At 42.9% G+C, this 23,759-nt stretch overlaps 1 protein-coding gene and 1 long non-coding RNA gene across 3 annotated transcripts; one reads left to right on the top strand and one right to left on the bottom strand.

Annotated features, from left to right (window-relative positions):
• The first annotated feature begins 9,255 nt into the window (after positions 1-9,255).
• On the top strand, positions 9,256-12,058 carry LOC142576536 (uncharacterized). The gene is made up of 2 exons (XR_012826868.1): positions 9,256-9,792; positions 11,927-12,058. It is a non-coding gene; the product is annotated as an uncharacterized LOC142576536 (long non-coding RNA).
• A 5,172-nt stretch (positions 12,059-17,230) lies between these two features.
• LOC142576535 (uncharacterized) lies at positions 17,231-22,993 on the bottom strand. 2 transcript variants are annotated; one of them, XM_075686695.1, is made up of 6 exons: positions 20,825-22,993; positions 20,071-20,427; positions 18,517-18,737; positions 18,288-18,447; positions 17,838-17,934; positions 17,231-17,467 (listed from the first exon to the last, which is right to left on the bottom strand). In XM_075686695.1, exons 3-6 carry the CDS (start codon positions 18,733-18,735, stop codon positions 17,440-17,442), a joined length of 504 nt encoding a protein of 167 aa, XP_075542810.1. In that variant the 5' UTR covers positions 18,736-18,737; positions 20,071-20,427; positions 20,825-22,993; the 3' UTR covers positions 17,231-17,439. The 2 variants fall into 2 exon arrangements, with proteins under 2 accessions (XP_075542810.1, XP_075542809.1); XM_075686694.1 differs by lacking the exon at positions 20,071-20,427.
• Between the last annotated feature and the right edge of the window lie 766 nt (positions 22,994-23,759).

Here is a 23,759-nt window from a genome sequence, read left to right as displayed (position 1 = left end):
TTGAATGAACAAAATACTCATTTCAGTACAAAACGTTTCAACTGCAAAAAACAGTTCATCCAGAAATATGTAATTTCTAGCACTAAGCTGTTGACGCCTGTCTCCCCAGAACTGCTTCCTATGTAGTTCTGAAGAGTGCTTCTGCTTGGTAGTTTGAGCAGCAGCTCCCTCTTTGCAGGCTCATAGGCCTTTGTAGACAGGTGGCGCAGTGTCGCACATCTTCAGTCCATGCTGGGTTCTTGTGTCAGAAGTTAACAATTTGGTCCCCTTAGAACACTGCCGATATATGCTTATCTTCTGCCTGTTCGTGAATGTACTCTAGGTCACCAAAATGGCAGTCATTTTTCATTTTCTCAAGTTCCTTTTTGTAGCTATCAACTGTATGTCGAAGCCGTTCTATCTGCTTTTTCAAGTCTCCTTCTTTGCGCTTCCACTTTCCTGAAGCCTTAAAGGGACACTAAAGGTTACCAGAAAGTCAACGTGGACTGTTGAAATACCACCCCAGAAACCTCAAAACGCTTGTTTCGTGCCAAGGAGAGACTTATTTTAAGAGAAAATGCGTTCTGAAGCGTCCGCGTACCTCTAGCGCAGTTTAAATCGCCCGCCCTCCGATCCAGGAGTACTGACATCACGGTCTCATAGTGACGTTGCGCCGTCGGTGAGTAGAACGGCGTCCGCAGACGGCGCTACGGCTTTTCTGCGCAAAACGCAAACGCGCGTCCAGAAACGGAGCCAAGACAGAGCCAACAGCAGAGCGAAAGCAGTATGATGGCTAGCGGAACGAGAAACGCGCGACCATAAGCTGGTACTTCATTATATGACGCAAACTTCGACACTCGTCGCGATGGACCCTGACGACACATTGGCTCGCGATGCTGGGCTCAACTTCAGCGATTTGAGCACTGACGAGCGCGACCTGCTGCTGAGGGCTCGCGCTGCCGGCGTCGTTGCGTACTACGACGGCGCCCTCGACACCGGCTCTCCGGAGCAGGAAAGCATCGAGGGGAGCAGCGATGCGACCTCGGGCGAAGAAGACAGTCTGGACATGCCGTTGCGACTCTCAAGCACGGACTGGTACGTACAGATGCTTGTTATTACGTGCTGCATCGGTCGCTTAGAAACTTTACCTGCAATTCGCAATGCGCAGTTAAATCTAACCGAAACCTGCTCGTTTTCTCCTTCGCGGCCAGCTATGACGCGGCGTGTCATTTTCGTGTTTTAACAATTGAAAGCATTTCAGGGCCAAGCCCTAAACAAGCACGGTGCCTGTAGCTTCGTGTTGGATGGACCTATGAGTCGAGCTGTCAACAGTTCCGGACGCAACATTGCGAATTGCGTGTGTAATCTGTACCGGCTTCTGGTTCGTGCATTACTGTTACTTTTACATTACACATTACAGGTGCGAATGTGGACACTGCCAGGTGCTCGCGAACTTCCTTGAGCACGAGTGTCTGTGCTGTCGCGAGATGGGTGCACCCGTAAGTCTCGCGCAACCGCAGGGTTGCATCACGGAACATCCAGACTTCAGTATTCTGTGTCTGAACATTGCCGTGCTCCGTGTGGCCTACCTGGAACTTCGTTCATGGGGGCACACCATGGACGATGAAATGCACAAGTAAGTTCTTGTTCTTGCACAGCTTTCTTTGGACCAATGAATTAAACGTGCATTGCTAAAACACATAGCTTATTAAACAAGCAAACACGTCAACTTTTTTAAATGCTGTTCGCCTACTCGGGTTGTTTTGGAAGGGACAAACAGAGAACATGAAGTATTCCTTTCAGTATGTTAACAGAATTAGTTTGCAAACACAGCAAGGTCAAGACTTCCAGTCGACAATTGTTGGCATCAGAAATGAAAATTTTGTGCACATCAAATCTCTAGGTGTGTGTAGGGCAGGAGAGCATACATCAGGCACGTACCCAAGGAGGGGACCGGGGGGGGGGGTGCCCCCCTTTCTCCTCCCGGCCACGCCTAAAGCACCGCCAAATCAATCTTGAGACTTGCCAGCTATTCCGTGGTCAACACTGGGCTGCTGTTACAGTATTGTTATGGCCAAAGCATAGAAGCGATCCCTGATCAGGTCAAGGGAAAGGTAAATGTCACTGAACTGAGGGCGTGAAATAGACTGATATTCTCCCACCTAAAGAATGGCGGAATGTTTTCGCCTTTCTCATTATTTCGATGTTTGTTTCGAAATCTGAAGGTGCTGCCATTAGAAAGGCCCCATTGATATATTTTCAACGATCTACATTTCCTAGTCATCCCTAAAAATTTCAAAATTTGAATCAAACCTTGCAATAACTTGAACCCATAAGCAATATGAATGTCACCCGTTACCTCGTCTGGTTTTTCCCTTAAATGTAGAGTATTTTTCGTGGAAAAGTGGCAACGGGAAACAAGAGTTGCAAAAATGGAAAAATTAAGCCGTTGTTTATGAAAATATTTATGGATGAAAATCTTTTTATTTGAAAAGGAAGTAGAGAAAACGCCGCCGGAAGTGGAGAATGATTCCGTGTGTTTTGAATTGCGCTTCTGCAGTTATCAGTCAAGCCGCCCAATGTAGGCACTTATTTGCTGTGCCTATGTGGGCGCTTTTCTAACCTTCCACGGCGTGCCTCATAATCAGAAAGTGGATTTGGCACATAAAAACCCCATAATAATAACCTTCCACGGTGGGCGCAGTATGTCTAGAACCATAGCGTCCTGTGCTCCACACGGTTGTATGGGACTAGCGGCCACGCATCATTACACAACTTCCCAAATAACACTACGAGTCGGTTTTGACATAGAGTTTCGAACAATAAGTAACTCTGGTGCTTCAATTGTTGAGCCACCATGGAAATGATGGGAAGTACACGTATTTGTCTGATCTTCGTGCTTGTGGATTTGTTTACCACGCCTTGTATGCATTCATTGTTATAAATTTCAAAGCAATGTATACTTTTCCAAGTGCAGAAGACGCTACAAATGCAAACAATCACTGCTAATTGCAACGGTTCAGCTTGTCGAGGTGGCCAAATCGAAACGCGCCTAGCATCTCAAAGTACTGGCGTGCCCGCAATAAATTCATAAGGGCGTTGTCACGTGTCGACGCAGGCGACCGCAGCATAATGATTTCAGTATCGGACGTCTATGCCTAGCGGTCCTGTGTTTGAGTCCTGCGGTCGGACAATTTTAATAATGTTTGTTTGTTTAATTATTTACTGTGCGGTACATTGTTAAAAATGATGAGTTTGCAAAGCCGTATGAAGCCGAAAGAATGAAGTTTAGACAAATCCGTGTACTTCCCATAATTGCCATGCTGGCTCAACTGCTCCCATTGCAGCTCCCTTAGACACTACCGCCAGAGTTCCATCTAGTAATTATTGTATGAAACTCCAAGGGCCTTAGTACTTCACTTGGTAGAGCAGGAAACGAGGGACCTAAAAGAACTGTGATTGTTCTGCAAACACATCTTTCACTATAATTCATCCAGAGCTACATAGAAAAACACTACTAGAAATCTTCATTTTGCTTGTTCTTGGCAGTGCCCTTTCTGTGCCTCTTTCCTGCGTGAGTCAATGTGATGTGGTTCCTTGTTTGCTTGCCAATTAAAGCAGAGGTGTATACCACAGGCGTACTTGTCAGATGCACCTTGTTTCTTTTCCATTTTGTGGGTTTGCGACGCGCCTTTATAGTGAGCGATGGAAAATTTTTAAGTTTGTACTAGTAAAAGTCGACCCGCCCCCGATTTTGCATAGAAACCTTGGGGGTTGCCCCCCACTCCCCCCCCCCCTACGGTAAAAGAAAATTCCGGTTATGTGCCTGGCATACATATAGTTTGATCAAGCTGATGCTCATCCAGGAGGCCGCAGGTACCATCGGCGAGACGTTTATAGTTTTTTGTTGTAAAGTTGATCTTCCAAATGAATCCAAATATGTTTTCGATGCTTTTAATGCAATTCATATTGCATACAGTTGTTACACCCAGATTGTTACTCCTCTGGTGCACCTAATTTCAGCATTGGTTAAGAAACAGCTGCACATCAAAGCATTGTCTCATTTATAATGGTCATGCATACTGTTTTGTTAACATTATTTGCCATAGTGGCCTCATCACACACTTTGGAATTGTCAAACGTTCACTCAGGAATACTTAGTCGGTTTGTCTGTAGGCATCATTTTTCTATTTTCTTTTTAGCCAGCCTTCTCATTGTGACATTGTGCCACTAAGCCTCTTGATGTACACATACTGCATGACATATCCCAACAGCAAAGCTAATAGATGTTGAAACAGCTGTTTGGCAAAACACTTTGTTTATTCATGCAGTGATGGAAGCAGTTCAGGATGGTTAGGAATTAAGAAGGAATCCAACAAACAGCAGATAAGTCTGTATTTATTTACAAGGACTATTGATCTAGAATGACAGTTACAATGCTAGATATACAAAATAAAAATACAAATGGACAGTTGAGTATGCTCATTCATAAAGTAATGTAGCAAAAGAGGTCAAGGTTTATGCGTACAAAATATCTTTGGGTTGAAAGTGGCAAAATGGGTGGCAGCAAGATGTAGTGGATGGGTAGAAGAATAGGTAGTTCGTGTTTTTAAAAAATTACTAATACACATGGTTGACATGGATGGATTCACTGACACCAACAGGAACCTCCTAATACATCTGTGAGCAACAAATTCATGTTATAGTAAACATACAAACAATGAAACACTGATATCACATTGGATTTGTACACTGGCTGTCGACTGCTACCTAATGTTGAAGTAAAGTTATGGCACATTATGTAAGGTAATATATGAGCAGGGAACTAGCTGCTTAAAAAGACATTATAAATGTATTACATTGAACATGGAGCAGTTTTATGTAAAAAAATAATTGTAGGGAGAGAGCACCCCCAGCTAGGCTTGTGAAGTAAAGCCACTATAGTCCAGCTGGTTGACGAATAGATCTACAACTGTGCTTGTTTACTTTCAGTGCCTGGTGGGCACTTATTTAACATGGGATGCAAGTTTAACTGAGGCCACAAAAAAATTGTCTTAATAATATCAATACAAACATGCTTGGGGGCCATAGCCTGCAGCCTCTTCCACAGAGGCTACTCACAGCATCAATCCATCCAACCAAGTGAAGTGCCTTCAATTCACTCAATGTTTCTAAATGCAAGTGTGTAATAATTGTTTTTTTTTTCTTTACAGAAGGTACCGGTACACAGCATACAGGCAATTTGTGCGCTGGCTGTGGGGGCGGCTTCGAAAAGGCGAACGTTTTGTGTTGCCATCGTGTGCTGTCGTGAAAATTCGGGTGACGTTCCCCACAGAAACACCCACAGGGTTCAAGTACCCCGAGTCTTAGAGGGAAAGAAAATTGTGGAAGCAGCGCAGTGTCATTGATAAATCGCCGTGCACATTTGAGTTCCTCATCAGATATCGAAAAATGTTCTGCTTACCTGTCAGCAGGTATCACTAGTCACAAGGTTGTCAGTTTTTTAAAGCTAAAGTGCTGAGCAGTAAAACATTCTGTATTCTTGTTGATGATGTGTTTCGTCACTGAAGACATAATGGAAAAGTTAGTGATGACTAGAATGCCAGCGATATGGCAGAGTAGGAAGAATCATGTGTGCATGTTTAACTCTTTTCTTACCAGGACTTAGGAAATCAAGCAATTTGACATATTGTTTACACGTTGCATCAGAACAGGAAATAATGTTCTCTTCTGTCTGGCCGTTTCCTTTGTTTTTGGTTTTGGCATTGTTTTGGTCCCTTTGTTTTGGCATTGTTTTCTAAAGCGACACAACAAAGTCATTTCTTACAACCACACTAACGGTGCACTCGCTCAAAGTGAAGCTAAATTTGCCCGTCTAACTAGCATATAAGCTAACATTTTTGTATCGTATGGGTTGCGGCTAGTGCTTTTTGAAATGAAATGATCACTTTGAAAATGAGCACATTGTTAACGGTCAGGGAAGAGTCAAGAAAATGTGTGATGCCGATCTCTGCACCACATCAGAACTTGAGGAACCGTGCTTTGTGTGCAGCTACAAGGTCTCTCTTGGGCACTCTTTGGTCATCCCGAGATGAGAATGCAGCTGGAACACTTTCCTCCACTTGTGCAAGTGCTTTGGAGAATGTTTCATACTGTGCGCACAGCCCCATCACTTTCTTGTGCAGGTCTTTCATATAGTCTGAAAAAAGAAAAGTTGAACAGATTATTGCATTTCTTCCCTTTCATACCTGCACACACCTAAAAGGGGGGATGTCCTATGACATATACAAACACTCCATATACTAGAGTTGATCCAGAAATAAGGTTACCATCAATTTCACAAAGAGACAACATTGTTTAATCTCATAAAAATTAACATCATTGGAAAAGTGAAACTTTTCTCTATTTTTCTATATAATCGCCATCTTTTTTCTACGTATTCTTGTAGACTGCTCCAATTTCTGTACCCCAATGTCATAGACCTCCGCCGCCAGCCCGTTGAGGAAGCGTTTCACCTCTTTGACTTCATCGTCGCTCCGGAGGCATTGGCCATTCAAATGTTCCACGTTCTGTATCGTGGAGTGTCTGTCATTGCACCCTTTCAGTGAGACATCTCTATGATGTATAGCTTTTGGCAGTACATGGCAATCTTGAGCAAAATTCCACTGATCTGGCAAAATGTCTTCATTGGACAGGCTGTCATGAAGGTTCAGAAAATGTCTGAAAAACAGCTGTCGCAGTGACTTCACTCTCCATTGCAAAAGATATCGATGCTTTTGGTAGACAGTACAGGAGGACTAAAACATTCCCTTTTTTACAAACACTGCTGCATAACATATTGCAATAATAGGCAAAGCATAGCACAGCAAGTATTTTCAAATTGACTTGCCAAATGTGGGAGCTTCCTTGAGTGCACATGCTGTCGAGGTACTTTGCCTGACCTTGGAGGACTTTATGCGCCACTGTTCTGCACCATCACAGCTCCTTGCTTGCTCTCGCTGGGAGTTCTCGTTGAAGTGGAGCGCAGCAATCAGTGTGCTAGAAAATTATTTTGTCTCAGCATTAATAATCCACTGTAGTTTCATTGCTAGAACATCAGCTTATGCAAACTCACCGGGCCTTCATGCCTTCATATGTGAATGCAGTCGACTTTGGGGCAAAACCATTTAGAACACTGTGGAAGGACTCCAGGCTGTATGTCTGAACAGATGGTGACAACTGGTGGATGTCTTTCAGCAACAGTGGTGCTGCCACAATGCGCTCAATTTGCTTGTAGGCTGGAGAGTCTGACAAGAAAGGGAATTATAAATACAGCTCTTTTATGCACTTTATCTTGGTGCTCTTTGGTTATTTATGCCTACCAGCAGTGAGCCATTGCATGCGGCGGGATTGTCCGTGAAGACAGCGGGGGTACAGGCCACCATGTCCTTCATGTCTGTTCTTAATGTGGTTCAGCATGCTACTCCATGCCGCCACCAGCATGTCCCCGTTGCCACCGCAAGCGCATGCACACCAGTACAGGTGGTTGGTGATGGCTTGTGTCCATTCCGTAATGGCACTGCATCCAGCCCTTCGTGAAGCTGCAGTCAGCTTTTTCCTGATGCCTGCAACAAGGCAACAGCACAATACACTATTGCTCCATATCAGGTGTATCTGCACTTTGCGTACCATAAGCCTCGTAAAGATATAGCAGCACTGGTAGGCATTGTACAAACCAAGGTTGCAAGCAAACTCATTAAAGGAATCATCTGCCTAAGAATCTAACCAAGGCTGATACAGCTTGAATACTAAAGAGGTATGAACAGAGGAGCCAGGAGGGCAGTGAATAGCCTACCGTGATAAAAGCCATAACACTCCTTCAAAATCCCAAATCAACTTCCTGTAGGAGCTGAACGAACAATGCGCACACAACAGACATGTAGTAGTATTTATTTATGGACTAGTTCAGTTTCAGGAAATTTTAATATAGTGTAAAGAACAACGCAGACAAATGGGCCAAGTGCTGAATAAGAAGTATGACTTCTTACAAAGCACAATTGTTCCTCCTTATCCGAAATCCTTTTCTGGTAAAATTTGACATGCTAAAGAATTTATGCTTCGTGCTGAAATTTGTTTCATCACCAGGGTTAGCCATGATCATGATCGCATGACAAGTGTATGACGACACTCATGAGACATGGACGATGAAATTATGAATAATGATGCCGATGGAATGATGAAGGCAGTACAATGAAAGTATGATCACGATGGGGTGACGAAAGCAGTATAATGAGCATATTACGACAAACATGACCATGTTGCAATAACCATCACAGCAGTGGCATGATCGTGATTGTATGAATTTCCTTGTCTTAGCATACGTATCCACTGAACAATCCATTATACAATTGCATGTCCATTCAGTAAGTGCACTAGGGTACACACAGGCCATCTGTTGCAGGCGAACAACATGAATTTCTTCGTACCCTTTGCAACATGCCACACATCGAAGTGATGATTGATCTCCGGACGTTGCAGCCGCATGTGCTTCTTAATTCCCGAGTGGCGGTCCGTAGTCAATGAGCTCACAGACATGCCTTGCTCAGAAAGAAATTTGAGACCTCTTACGAGGCCCTCTTTTTCCATCTGGGCACTTGCCTGCACTTGTTCACTCTGCAAAACAGGAATGCACAGAAAGCACCGCTGGTATTGATATCATCATCAGCCTGGCTATGCCCACTGCAGGGAAAAGGCCTCTCCTATACTTCAACCACCCCGGTCATGTACTAATTGTGGCCATGTTGTCCCTGCAAACTTCTTAATCCCATCTGCCCACCTAACTTTCTGCTGCCCCCTGCTTTGGAGTCTTTGGAGTCCCCTTTCTTACGGATTAATATTATGTTGGCGTCCTTTCAAGATTCTGGTACACTTGAGGTCATGAGGCATTGCGTATACAGGGTGGCCAGTTTTTGTAGAACAATCTGCCCACCAACCTTCAACAAATCCGCTGTTACCTGATCCTCCACAGCTGCCTTCCCCCTTTGCATAGCTCCCAAGGCTTTCTTTACTTCTTCCGGCGTTACTTGTGGGATTTCAAATTACTCTAGACTACTCTCTCTTCCATTATCATCGTGGGTACCACTGGTACTGTATAAATCTCTATAGAACTCCTCAGCCACTTGAACTATCTCATCCATATTAGTAATGATATTGCCGGCTTTGTCTCTTAACGCATACATCTTATTCTTGCCTATTCCTAGTTTCTTCTTCACTGCTTTTAGGCTTACTCCGTTCTTGAGAGCATCTTCAATTCTATCCATATTACACTTCCTTATGTCAGCTGTCTTTCGCTTGTTGATTAACTTGGAAAGTTCTGCTAGTTCTTTTCTAGCTGTAGGGTTAGAGGCTTTCATACATTGGTGTTTCTTATTCAGACCTTGGTATTTCAGGTATTATTATACAGCCTGAAAAATATAATCGTAGCAATACCCAGTTTAGAAATCTCGAAAGAAGGACCACCTCTTTACTGCGATAAGCCACTGAACGGCTCGGATTGCATGTCAACGTTGCATGCCATATTTTAGTTGGCTGGGGTAAATATTGCTTGCATAATAAGACCTATCATGAAAGCATCTGAACTGCTCCTTGCTTGACTTACCTCCTTCACTTGAACTTGCTCTTTGTGTATGATTTTTCTCTTTTCAGGGCACAGGAAGGAGCACGAGAGGAACTTGGCGCAGTGGCCAGGGAAATCACATCGCCCATCCCCGCAAAGCTGCAGGCTGGTATCGCTGAGCTCTGTCAGCAAAGTTTTCTGATGCTCATCCCAGACCTGTAAGGAATTCACGAGTAGAGTTCAAGCACAAAAGTGGCACAGGGGACAGAGAGATTTGCTAAAAGAATTCACGCTGTTAATGAGCATGGGAAGGTTAAAACTGCGCAAAAAAACAAATACAAGTAGAAGGAACACACAATACATCACGAATGCAGACTTGTGTATTCCTTTGCTTCCCCTAGTTTTTTCATGCAGTTTTAACCTTCCTTCAAGTGTGAACCAACTAGTTAGCAAGAATGTCCTAATGAGTGTGCTTCAGAGTGATTCAAAATGTGACTGGGGACGAGGACATAAATAGATGCTTGAAAGAACGGAACATTGGGCAAGTTGGTTGCATTCATGGTAACGGGCAGGTCGTACGATGAGGACAAAGAACTGCGCAGGATGAGCACTGAACTTCAACTGCACTTTATTCACAGAAATTGCTTGTTTTAATAGAAAAGAAGATACACGAACCCAGCTATGACACGATGATAACGACAGTAGAAAGAGATACAAACCTTGAGGATAACACAGACTTATAAATGCAACAAAACTTATCAGGTACATTAAAAAGTGACACACTAGTTAAAAATCATTGCTTGTCAAAAACTATGCAAGGTTACTTGCTTTCTAGATGTGATACCGATGTCTGCCTGATGCACGCGATCCCTCTTTTATGTATGTGCTATGCCTCGACTAGTTCACATGCGAATTTTTAGTGATGCTGATGTGATTTTGCAGCACGGAAATCAGAGGACCCACAAGCTGGCAGAGGCATGCAACATAAAGAAAAGAGGAATCATGCGTGTCAGCCAGACATCAATGTCAGTTTTACAATCCAAAGTAACCTTGTCGCACAAGGACTGGTCAGGTGCATAGTTTTTGAGAATGTGATTTTCAACTAGTCTCTCACATTTTCATGTACCTGGTGTCCACACATAAGTTATTTATATCTTTAAATCCGTGTTGTCCTTGCGGTTTGTTTCTTTATATCTTTAAATCCGTGTTGTCCTTGCGGTTTGTTTCCATCTGTCTTTTTGTTCATCTTGTGTAATAGCTGGATTTACTTCTTGTGTAATAGCTGGGTTTACTAACTTTTTGTTTGTATTCCAACAGGCGTTTTCTGGGAATTAAATGTAGTTATATCAGGGATCATTCCGCACAGTTTGTTGTCCTCATCGTTTGTGCTGCACATTACCATAAGTCGACAAGCAGAGAAGGCCATCCTGTGACATTACATTGAGACGGTCTATTACAAACGAGAGTGTAAATGCATTGTACACTGGAAACAAAGGAATAATGAAGTGCAGCACAGATAAATTAAGCACCAGTGAAAACATGACTTGCTATTGCCTGCACAGCGTGCCCATGATCGTCGAACACAGCATTTATTTCTGCAGTAATGAGATAGGTGGATTGCTCATTCACAGTGTGCCTTCCCACACTATCTGGGCTTCTTCAAAGATTGCACCCCACAGGCATGACAACGATTCACTAAAATGCCTAGTTCATCATTGTGCACATTGTTATTCTGCTCATGCAGAGAGTCATTTAAACATAATGCATCTGCTGCTTGGCAACACATTTGCATTTTCTTTTATGTTGCATTGGAAATATAGTGTTCATGCGGGATGGAGGAAGGTAACTATTTGCACTCCTACATGCTGTTCGATATTTCTTTAAGGCAGGAAACAAGATGCATGTAGGGTGTTAGTAATACCTTGTCATACTTGCAAGTTACCCTTTCCGCCTAACAACCAGAAACATAAGCTTGTCATGTTTTCATTGGTGTTCTATCTATGCTGCACTTCTTCAATTCTTTGTTTCTAGCATACGGCATGCACATATGTAGCACATGTATAATACAGAGACCCATCAGAAAGGCAGTGCCTGTCCTCGCCTACTCATTGATTTTTGTTCTTGTCCCAAGTAGTGCAGTTACATTTTCAATTATGCAGGACAAACTTGCTGAATTTCTGACGTTACGAAGTTACATTCTTCAGCCATACTCATCTGAGCCACCAATGCATTACATTAGCTTACACAGTACTACGAGGACCAGTTTTCACCGAATAGCCTTATGAAAAAAATATATCCTTTGGCTGAAGGAAATACTTTCCTGCAACAATCAACACTTACAATTTTTTTCAGTTACATTCCTGGCAGCAATAAAAGAAAGGAAAAAAATTGATGTTGGTTCCCTTGGCGTGGAATGCCGAAGTCTGTAAAAGCTGTAATGTCAGCGATGTAGAGGTTCTGAATAAAATGAAAATGGCAACCCAATTTACTGTTCTTTCATTACTGATGCAATGAACTGCACAACATCATAATAATGTATGTTCACATTGGTGAAAGTAATACGCAACCGTACGTTAAAACACTGGACCCAACCAGATCGACGACACAAGCGATTACACAAATGGGACCAAATGAAATTTCGTATGCCTCACAAGTTCAAAAAAAGCCACACGAGCATGGTGCACCGGATTCGCGTTGGTGTCGCATTCACCAACTGTTATAGACATACGATAGGTGCCAGTGATACTAGCAAACTGAATACTGCGCGGTGCCAGAAACACTTGAACATATATTTTGTTTGCGTGTGTCCCGCGTACACGCAAGAACGACAGCAACTTGTCTCTTCCATTGCAGCGATCCATAAGAGACCGCTATCAGACGAGTTTCTTTTAGGTCCTTGGCCTAATGCAAACAGCGCAGCCGTGGTAACAAGTGCCGCTATAGCTTTTCTCCAAGCCACTGAGCTGGACCCACAGCTTTAGAGATGCCACAACTCTGTGAATTTGTCTATACGCATCTCTTCCTTATACCATCATCACTCATCAGCCCTTTCCCTTCCCGTCCCTTCTCCCCAGTGTAGAGTAGCAGGCCAGAGCAAGTTATAGCTCAGGCCGACCTCTCTACCTTTCTGTAAATAAATTTCTCTCTCTCTCTCTTGGTGAAAGTAAGCACAGAACTAATACTCAGGTTCGAAATAAAGTGCCTTTTGAGCATATTTGAATGGTGCCAGAGGTACTGCAGGTTGGCATTATGAAAAGTGGAAGCTGTGCAATTACCATGGTGACTGAAGGAAGAAGGTATGCCTTCTGGTAATTGAAGAAAGCCTGGTCGCTCATGACTTGCACACCCATCAGCCGCATCATCCTGAGAGCACTACTAGAACCTGAGCCAGAAAAAAGCTGAGCCGTTGCCAGGTCAATGTTGCCTCTCGGCTTGGTTCCAACAAGTGGCTGGCTGGACCACGTATGCACATGTGCGTGTGGACATTCAGTTTCTGCTGTAATGCGTGTGCCAGTGTAAAACAGCTTCACTGTGCATGAAGCTGACAAACAAGTGCGGCACTGACTCAGAAGGGTGACCAGGCAGGTGCTGTGGACAAGGAAGTAGTCCTTCCGGTTTGCATGCGCATCTTCGTCGCTTCTGGAAAAGGAAGTGCTCACTGTCAGGTTTCACAAATATATGCATTTGACAATATACACTGTTTACACCATGATTAATAAATTGCCTCACTATATCTGGGAGGTACTGTTCCATAAGTTATGCTGCACCAATCACGCCAGAAAACACTTCTTGTGATGACACTCATAATAGAAAGCGCTAGAAATAATTTTGTGAAAGTTTCATCCAGATTGTGAGGTTTTTTTTCCTTATAAATTCTAACGGTAATCTTGAACCTTGCTCTCTAATTTGTGTTGATTAAAGTTGCAGAAAACACTGTCCAAAGTCAAGCTCCAAGACTTATGGCATTTGAGCTCGTTTTTGCAAAGGGGAATGGTTCTAAGAAACGGAATTAGTGTCGGGAGTTGCTACTCCATGTCTTTATCATTGCATGTCACTATTTTTGAGCATGGCTTCCTATGTAGTAAAATATGAGTCCTGCTCACTCATCAGCTAATGTTGCATCCAAGGTACAAGTCGAGTTGTCTGGCTCATATGTCGTGTCATGCCTGTCAGCTTTGCAAGCTACCGGTGATGCATCAGGTGAGGCGAGAAAGCTGGCCTCCTGTCTAGATGTTTGTCGCCGTCGTTTGGCTCCATCAGCTCTTCGAGCACTACAACGCCTCTTCACAGGTGTTGATGTCACGGGCTTCCTTCTCCTGCAAACCTGCGTTCCCTTTTCCTTTGTTTCCTTCATTGTTGTGTTAACTTGAACTCCTGCAATAAAATTCACGTTGGAAAAAAGCTATTCAACTGACCATTGTAGGTGAGGATTGCTTTAAATATTACTGTAAATGGAAATGAGACTACCTGTGATCAAAATGAACATTCCTTGAATTTAAGTGCTGATGCCAACATTACCAGAAGCAAACTCACCAATGCTCGTGCCGGGCAGACGAACTTGTACAGATTTCGTATTTCCAACGCTACTGCAACTTTGTTCGGCAGTGCTCGACGAGAGGCTTGCATCTGTCCCCGCGTCACGAGTCGCCTAGAAAATAACGCACACGTCAGGTGCAACAAGTTTGTGCAGTGACTTCTGTAAGTGCAGTCATCGAGCGAGAGCGCCAGTAATAGCCAGTTTTCGCGCATTTTGCGTACCTGTACGTCGCTTTTGTAGGAGGTGTCGACTGTCGAAGCGCTGGCTTGCGATTCGCTACGTTCAGCCTGAAAATACAAGCAACTTTATGTCATGGCTGTACATATTCGCACATTTGTAGCTTTTCCTTCGTGGAAACAAAATGCCGCACTCACCGCCCCGTCTTCGTCCTGCAGTTGTTCTTGCGCTTCGGAGAATGCAGGCAAGACCGACGGAACAGCGCTACGGGAAAGCATTGCTCTGATAGGCACTCCAGACGACTTCAGTAAGTCGGCGTTCAACTCGTAATTCTCTGGACGAAAGTGCAGCGAGCACACTACGCGATTTTTCGGCTCTTTGCCAACGAACGAGTTGTAGCAGAGGTACGGCACTTAACCACTTCGAACGGAGAGGTTCACTCCTTGGCACACAGTGATAAGTAACGTTGGATTCGCCGCTGCGACTGCCCTTGGCCAAGTTCCGCGGACCGTTCGGGCATCCCACGACATCACATGGACGTGGCATTCTCGCTGCTTGTTCCAAATGAAAGTTTCACGAGCCAGCAGAACCCGCACAGCACGACGCGATAACGAAACTACTGAAACTCCGAAGCGTGCGCGGCGCAGAGTCGTCCCTAGTAGCACGCTTTGTTGCCTCAGTGTGGCCACAACGTTAGCTTCTAACATTGCCTTAACGTGGCTAGCGTCCTCTTTTTGCAACGTTAACGCAACATACATAAGACAACGTTGAGACAATATTGCTCCAATGTTACATCAACTTTCAGTCAATGTTAAAGCAACTTCTGGAGACAATATAAATGCAACATTGCTACAACTTTTTATTTGCACACACGCAACGTTCCCACGACAATGTCACTGCAATATTGCCGCAATGCTGTCATAACATTTCAGAAACTTTGAGACCGCATTCTAAATCACTGAAATATTTCAGCTATCAATGGTTGCTGGTCAATAAAATAATCTCGTGAAAGGCTAAACAGTCTGCAATGGTATCCTCATACCACAACGGTTACGGCAGTTTAAGGTCGCAAGAATGAGCAACTGACCATTACTCCTTGCTACACAGTGATGCGGTGCTGTGCTATAGAATACAAATACTTACAAGGCTGCACAGCACAACACATTGTTTTTCCATACTTTTCAGACCGCTTACTCTAAACAAGTTCTTTATGTAATATTCATCAGCTCTCTACTAGTGCTCTTGATCATCTAGATGCTACAAGCTGCCGTAACCTGAAGATACCACTGCACGTGGTTATTCTGACAATTAGAATGATTTATATATATGGGTGCACATCACAAGTAGCCATCATTTGTTTCTGATAACGCTATTTTATTTGTCAAGAACTGAATCAACTACACTAGCATCAAGCTTCAGACTGCTGTATAACTGCACTTTAGCTTGGCATACAGCTAGTTTCACAAATATAACTTAGAAAAAGGAAGCAGACATATAATACACTTAATATTACATGAACACATTAGCACAGCTTGAAAAATGTGCCATGTGAGCTTACATTTCACTAATATGATTTATATTATTTAATTACTTTATAAATATGATTATATTATTTAATTACTTTACAAAGAAACTTGCAACAATCTACAAAACAGCACACATGCAGCCTATTTTGGCTACTCAGGAACAAAAACCATAGCTAATGTTTTGAACAGTTACTAGGCGCATTATCATAGCATGAAAACACACACACCTCTGAACTTGCATGTTACAAATATCAAACACTTCAGTAAACTATTTACACAACAAGAATAGCATACCTTGAAAATATGCAGTACCTAGACTTTGTATTTCACAATATAAGGAATTCATTACGTGCAGAAACTTGCAAAAAATATACAAAGTAGGAGTGCAACCTAGTTGGCCATTCAGAAACAAGCAGGGGTATTATGAACAATACAGTTAATTGTTGGGCTAGTTAACATCCTAAATTTAAGTTTATAGTTTTCCAGCACTACGGCATACACAACACATGAGCCGCCACGGTGGTTCAGTGGTTATGGTGCTCGGCTGCTGGCCCGTAAGATGCGGGCTCTAACCTGGCTGAGGCGGTCACGTTTCGATGGAGGCAAAATGCTAGAGGCCCGCAAATGCAATCTGCACACAAGAAATCTAAAGAATGAAGGCAGGTTCCAAATTTGTCGAGCACTGCAGTGACTGCACACAGATTTTCAAGTGTGAAAATCATTAGCAGAAGCAGACCACAAACCACATGTGAAGTGACAGAGGCGCATTATATTAAAAATGCTGGTTCACAATATGTGAGCAATACTTCAGTTGCATTATATAACATAGAAATAGTGTTTCTTTAACGTTTTTTTTGTGATAAAGTTGTGATATGTTCCTTTTTCCTTGTACGGTGTGCGCCTGCGCTGGACTGAGGGCATTTAAGTAGTGTCTGCATCATTAAATAACCAGTTGTCAGTGAGCGCCATGTTTTATCCTTCTTCCCAACTTAAGTAAAACGGCGAGATAAGCGAATTTGTACATACTTGAAGAAAACAGTGCAGCAACAGGGACAAGACAGAAGACTGTACAGGTGCTGACTAGCAACTGAAGGTTTATTGAAAAGGAAAACATAAAATATACTCCCTTTACAACCTAGAGCACGCATGGTCTACACCAACAACTCTGATAAGCTGTCAACTTCAGTCATGGTGGTCAGCTACAACAGGTAACAGTCATGAACGAGGACGGATGGGGTGATTACGCATGTGTTGCGGACCCCATCCGTCCTCGTTCATCACTGCGAACTGTTGTAGCTGACCACCAAAACTGAAGCTGACAGCTTATCAGAGTTGTTGGTGTAGACCATGCGTGCTCTAGGTTGTAAAGGGAGTATATTTTATGTTTTCCTTTTCAATAAACCTTCAGTTGCTAGTCAGCACCTGTACAGTCTTCTGTCTTGTCCCTGTTGCTGCACTGTTTTCTTCCAAGTCTCCTTCATCCCTTGTTTGGCCATGTGCCGTTGCACTGGAAAACTACAAATTTAAAGTACTGTCAACATTTGCCTCAAAAATTCAGCACATCTAGAAACTTCTTGTCCCCTTGTCCCCTGGTGGCCTCCAGCTGCTCATGATGATGGTCTGATTCATGACATCAAAGGCGAAGCTGCATCCCTGCAAAAAAATAAATAAATATGTAAAGAACCAAAAATTTTCTATCATAAGCATCTTGGTGGACACACTTCCAATAGCAAAACCTCTAACAACAAAAAGTGCAACATTAAGTGCAGGTTGCTGACACTGCTCAAAAATATGGATCAAGGATGAGGAAAAGTAAAATAACATATATACTTGCACTAAGATATCTTCCAAATTAACAAAACACTTCCTATTTTGTCTGCCCCCAACTTAAAACCAGAGGTTATTTAAACTCCAGTAATGCATGCAATAAAATGCACATATTTATTAGGAAATATTTAGTGTTGGCGCCTCTAAATTGCTGATCTATAACTGCCAATCATTAAAGTACTGAACTGTCTCTTACCGTTTCTTCTGTCTTGATGGTGCATAACGGAGCCATTCGGCAATCGAAAGATGTATTTGTGACTCCGTGGCCTGTGCGAAATTGCTTTTCAGCGTTTCTGAAAAACAAATGAAAAAAAAAAAGAGAATGAATCATCAAAGACAAGGCTACATTGGTTGGCTTGGAGAAGAGGGTTAAAGTAAGATAAGAGAAAGCCTCATGGCTTGTGCTGAACAACGGCCTCATCACCCTTCGCTATAATAGGCAAAGCAGAAAACCAGCAGGGTGATGGCATGCCAGGAAAAGCCCATGCTATCAGTATAAAAAAATATACTGCTTATGTTCCTTACACAGGAAATGCATTCAGTGCTTCAAGCCTATGCATTGTTAACTGACAGCTAAAAATCATGGCATGCTGAAATGCGAATGTGCGTATGCATGCTACACATGAGAGATATATAAATATAGCACCTGTGAGGACTTGGAGCAGGTATAGCCCAATAAATGGCCTTTTTCCTTTTCTCCCAGTCAGAGAAAAGTCCTGGGCCAACGTGTCACACATGCATCTCCGCATAATTTTGCGTACAGAATCTTGCACTGATGTGCCACCGATTCGCGATAAATGGGCCATCTAGAAAAAAAAAAGACATCCACATAAAATTTCATGCATGTGTACTTGCAGAGCAAAAATTTAACTTACGAGGTCTGTCCTGTTTTTTTCATCATGAAGCTGCCACTCCAATTCTTCCAGCCTCTGATGAGTTGCCAGGGGAAGCAGTTCAAGAATGGCACTGCTGACAGGTTGTGCACACGGTTGTTTATTTTCTGTGATGGCTTGCTCTATCCTTTGGATGGATTTTTCCAGGCCATCTACCTGAGCTCTTATTCCCTTCACCTCCTTGAGCAACTTTCCAAGCATGGCTAAAACAAAGAAGAGAAAAGTAACTTGACCAAGCTAAAACATTTCACTGTAATGGTTTTAATCTTATGTAAGCAGTAACCTAAGTATGTCTTCATTCTTTCTACAAGCAAAGCAATCCACCTAAGAAATAGTAGTAACAGTTAAATAAAGGATTCCTGCCATTTCTTTCTTTAACCAATAATCTGCAAAGGGCCTAACTTAAGTTGCATGAATAACACTTTGCATTTCCAATACAAGAACACCATGCAGAAACATGCACACGTAACTTCACAGGATCCTTAACACAGCCAGAGTACTCGTGCTGCAATGAAAGGTATAAGAAATGCAGATATAAAACAAATTATTCAACAGTCAGACTTAAAAATGGTGAATTAAACATATGCAAATATTCTACTGTTAACATAAGTGCGTTTTCCCAAAAAGTATTGACTAAATTTAGGGGATCTACAATAACAGTGAACATATTTGCTTGTAAACGCACTGAAATAAATTAAAGACCTATTGCACTTTGAAGACTTACTATTTACATTCCACTCCCACTTTTGCTATAGCTCCACATGGAGCTGTAGAATATTTAAGTAAATGAATAAAATTAAATAAGATTAACTTATGGCAATGACCAATATGTGATCATGTGGCTGCTACAACTGAACAGACCAACTTTTCCATGCTAAATTGTAACACCATGGTTGGATGCAACCTAAGTGCAGTGAAGCTCCGCCCACATTTGGGACCCCCACACCGAATTCCACTGCAAAAAAATGTAGTCAACTGTTAAAGCTTTTGTGACCTAAACAAGAAGCTAATCACCAGACGAAATGATAAGACCAAGAATTTTGATGCTCATGCTTGCTTGATAAATTAAAACACTAAAAGCTGCTCTCATTTACTGTACTGATTGGCCAGCAGAGTAATATAGAGAATGTGAACCATGGCCCAGTGTTACCAACTTCTTTTTAAAATTGTATCCTACTACGGTAAAGCTCACAAATGCGGCAGGCACCTGCATATGACACCAACAGATGCATCACCAAAATTAAACACATTCAGTAAGGCAATGTTAGAGCAACACTGTCTATAAAGTGCCTAATGTAGAAACATTCGCATGATCATGCAACCTGCACCTTCCCTGTATGGCGGCCAGAAATAAAGGTTTGCTGTCGTCTATCTATACGCTCCACTTATGAAATAATCAACTATAGCCCTTCTATAACCTTTACAGAATTAAAAAGCACCTGACCAGACTGTACATAAAGTTGGACAAATTCTTGCGACCTGCAACTCATGTCGCAAGCATAATAAATGATTCCAAAGGCTGACAGCAGCCCCTACCATTTTGGTCAAGCTTCCTTTTTTCAGCAAAAGAATCGCCATCATCTAAAGCCACTTCCCGGCTAGGTGGGGCCTTTTGTATCTGGGGATCCTGTGAAGCAAGTGACTGGGGCTTGAACCGTGAAAATTTCACAATTTTTGGCGGTGGTGGTCGTGAAACAAACTTCGCAGTTTGTTGCGAAGAATTAAAGCACTGTCCTCGTAGAGGAACAGGAAAGTCGATGCTCTCTTCATCTGAAGACTCCAGGCGCGCTGGTGGCCGCCTCTTCCGCCTTTGCTGAATTGTTTCAACATCTGAGGCCAAATCTGATGTGAATTCTGCTTGCTGCTCTTTTTGTCTAGCACTTTCATAGCTGCCTAAAAAGAATGAATGTAATATTTATTGCCCAAAAAGAAATGAAATGCAAAGCACTAGTTTTAAAAAGACAAACAAAAAAATTTATAGAACTGTTGAACACTGAGTGGTGAAAGAAATAACAGCATAATATAAAAATGACATGTCCAAATTAATATGTTTAGTATATTCATCTACTCAAAATTTGCCACCTTCACTAGTTTCAATACAAAAGCAACCAGTTCTGGTACTAAGAGTAAACAAATTGTAGATACCTTAATTATAAGGTTCAACGAAGATAACTTTCAAGCTCAAAGTTTAGCTAACAATACTGCCAAAAATTTACCGATCTTACTGATAGTACACGAACTTAAGCTACCAACTTGAACATGTTTTTAGAAACTTGGGCAAGAAGCTTACCACATGTCCACAACACTCGACATCTGTAGCTAGTCCAGTCGCTTGATGGTGGTTGTTGCTCTTTGATGGCAGTAGTTATCTTTGCGGTGCTCTTAAATGGTGGCCACCTAACTGTGTTTTCTGAAATCCACGAAGTGGGCACGACGGAAACTTCATCTTCATCTTCAAAAAGAACGATGCTGTATGTCTTCCCCCCTGAAATTATAAAACAAAGAAAACTGAATTAATGCGATGGAATCCTAGCCACGGTGGGTGCAGTTTGATGAAGGTGAAATGTGAAAAACATGTATGTGGCGAGTGATGTCAGTGCAGATTAAAGAACCGCTGGTGGTTAAAATTTATCAGCAGCCCTCCACTATATGCCTCTCGCCCGCCTTTAAACTCACGTCATTGTGAATCAATTCATGTGCCTTATCTACCCTGATAGGCAAGTTTTATATTTTACGAAATCAACCAGTGATCCCCGAAAATATTGCCTTTCCTATTATTCAGCAATGCAACTGCTACACTTGTACTGCAGGTAATGATATGGTGGAATGAGAGGTTTAACATTTCGAAGCTGCACATGGATTTTTTAGAACACAAAAGCGGAAGGCTGCCAATTAATTTTTGACCACTCAGTGTTCTTTATAACATGCACTGACATCACACACATTTTCACTCCATCAAAATGTAGCCACTGTGGCAAGGATTCAATCTCATGACCTTGAGAAGAGCAGGTCCAATGAAATGAACAGTTTAAATTAGCAAGTATACCAGCACAGGCTATACTTGTCTCATTTAGTCCATTCATTTCAGTGGACCAAACCATGGCATGTGTGCAATAGAGGAAATACTGCATAATTATCTCCTCCGCTTGGCAAGCACATGCATTTATTTCTAATTTCATCAACAGGCCACACAGAAAGATCTTGTGAAAGGTCTTTAGCAGCAAAAACCAGGAGCTCTGAAGACGGCAATGGTTGCGAATACAAGTCAGCCAAAGTTGTGAAATAGTGCCCACAGATGCTGGCCCCCGACACCGATTGCAACATATTAGTTACTAATACAATGTGACCTTCTTTAAGCTGGACACAATTATCCAGCCTGCCAAGCTTTAGCACAGTTCCTTCAAACTCTAGCAAAGAGTACTGTCTGCCTTGAAACCCTGGTGGCACAGGTCCATTAGAGTGCTCTCCTGACAGTCTTGGGTATGAATTGAGAGAACCTGTGGAAACATTACTAAGAAAGCGTTTCTCACTGAGGCGCTTGATAACCTGCTGAAGAGCTCGAGCCTTCGTCCTTACTAGGGTCTTAAGTTTATAAAGGAAGTTTTCAAAAACGAAGGCTGAAAAGTCATCAAGAGGGCCAAATCTTCTGGCATCGTCAGCTAGATGCAACAATGAGTGCACGTTATAGACATAGATCCCCTTTCCATATAGGGAGCCAGCCTCAGCTACAAACTCTTGAAGAAGGTGCTCCGCCAAGTCCACGTTGTGCACTGCGTAATCTGGGCATGCAAGGATAGCAATAGCAGCACTAAGCTTCATAAAATGGTCGTAAAACTTTCTTTCCAAATTTCCTTGGAGGACAAGTGGTCCATAGTACAGTAGAAAGTTCCTAAACTCAACCGCTTTCCACTGCTCCAAAAATTGCAGTGATCGTGGCCTGCGCTTCATGTCACTTGGAACATACAAGTTAAAACTAGCAAGCATCGTGGATACATGAAGCTTTGACTGTGATGACATTTTTGAAGCTGATGGCTTTTTAGAAGCCCAATAACAAATGAGTAGTTTCTTCATTACTCCCAAACAAACCAGGTGCATATAGTCTAGTGGGAACTGTGTGACCATCCCAACACCAAAACACTGCAGCGGAGACTCGCTATGGTGGTGATGTTCTTGGGCAAAGCTCCTGAAATCTTCATCAGTGCGCAAGGGACTGTCATGGGAATCAAAAATGATTTTCCTGTCAAGTGCAGAGTATGCACCCTTTTGAGTGCACCTTTCACATCCAAAATAGGCTGTATGGCCCTTAATGCATTTGATGTAAGCCCTTGCTGGGGCATCACACACAAATGCATGGATTTTCACAGCATAGACCTTGCCATTGTACATAAGGCCCTCCTCAAGCAGCTTCCTTATTTCGGAGACAAAATCACTTAAGTACAAGGTCACATCTCCAGGCTTGCTGTCACCTTCATCCGATAAACAAGTCCGAAATATCTCCCCTTTTCTAGTTTCCAAGTCCTTAACTGATGTCCTTGGTCCAGGCTACAAGGTATCAAGGCTGGCAAGTGGTGATCTCCTGTTAGAGCTCCATGATCAGAAACAGTACGATAAGTTGCCCAGTCTAGTATCATTTGGAGATGTTCCATTAACAGTGACTCCACACCGCACTCTCAACACCACCCGCGGCGTTGTCTGGGATGACGATTTGCTCCAGCTGACAGAGGCTGAGCTCCTGGAGGGCTTCAGTGATCAGAATGTTGTCAATGTGAGAAGAATTAAGATAAGAAGGGATGGAAAAGAAATTCAAACAAAGCACCTGATACTCACATTCGGTTCAAGTATTCTCCCCGAGTCTGTAGAGGCCGGGTACATAAAGCTCCGTGTCAGACCATATGTGCCAAATCCCCTAAGATGCTTCAAATGCCAGCGTTTTGGCCACAGCTCGCAGAGCTGCCGAGGCCGCCAAACATGCGCCAAATGCAGTGCCCTTGAACACGCCACTGAAGCTTGTGCGAACACTCTCCACTGTGTAAACTGTGATGGGGAGCACGCCGCGTACTCGCGGTCGTGCCCATCGTGGAAAAAAGAAAAGGAAATTGTAACAATAAAAGTAAAGGAAAATATAAGTTTCAAGGAGGCACGTAGGCGGGTATCGTACCTGCCCAGGAAAACCTTTGCCGATGTGGCGCGTCAGGGGGCCGCGTCACAACGGCCTCCGGCGGCTG

This window comes from Dermacentor variabilis, chromosome 3 (assembly GCF_050947875.1).
Source record: "Dermacentor variabilis isolate Ectoservices chromosome 3, ASM5094787v1, whole genome shotgun sequence".
NCBI classification, from domain to species: domain Eukaryota; kingdom Metazoa; phylum Arthropoda; class Arachnida; order Ixodida; family Ixodidae; genus Dermacentor; species Dermacentor variabilis.
The sequence above is the reverse complement of the archived record's forward strand: the minus strand, read 5'-3'. Positions and strand labels throughout refer to the sequence as shown.

Bases quoted from the DNA above. Each gene is read 5' to 3' on its own strand.
- LOC142576535 (XM_075686695.1), bottom strand. From the start codon at position 18,735: ATGCTTGGAAAGTTGCTCAAGGAGGTGAAGGGAATAAGAGCTCAGGTA. The intron at 17,935-18,287 runs GTGCTATATTTA...TTTGTTTTTCAG, and splicing joins CCTGCTCCAAGTCCTCACAG to AAACGCTGAAAAGCAATTTC. The intron at 17,468-17,837 runs GTAAGAGACAGT...ATTTTTTTGCAG, and splicing joins CCATCAAGACAGAAGAAACG to GGATGCAGCTTCGCCTTTGA.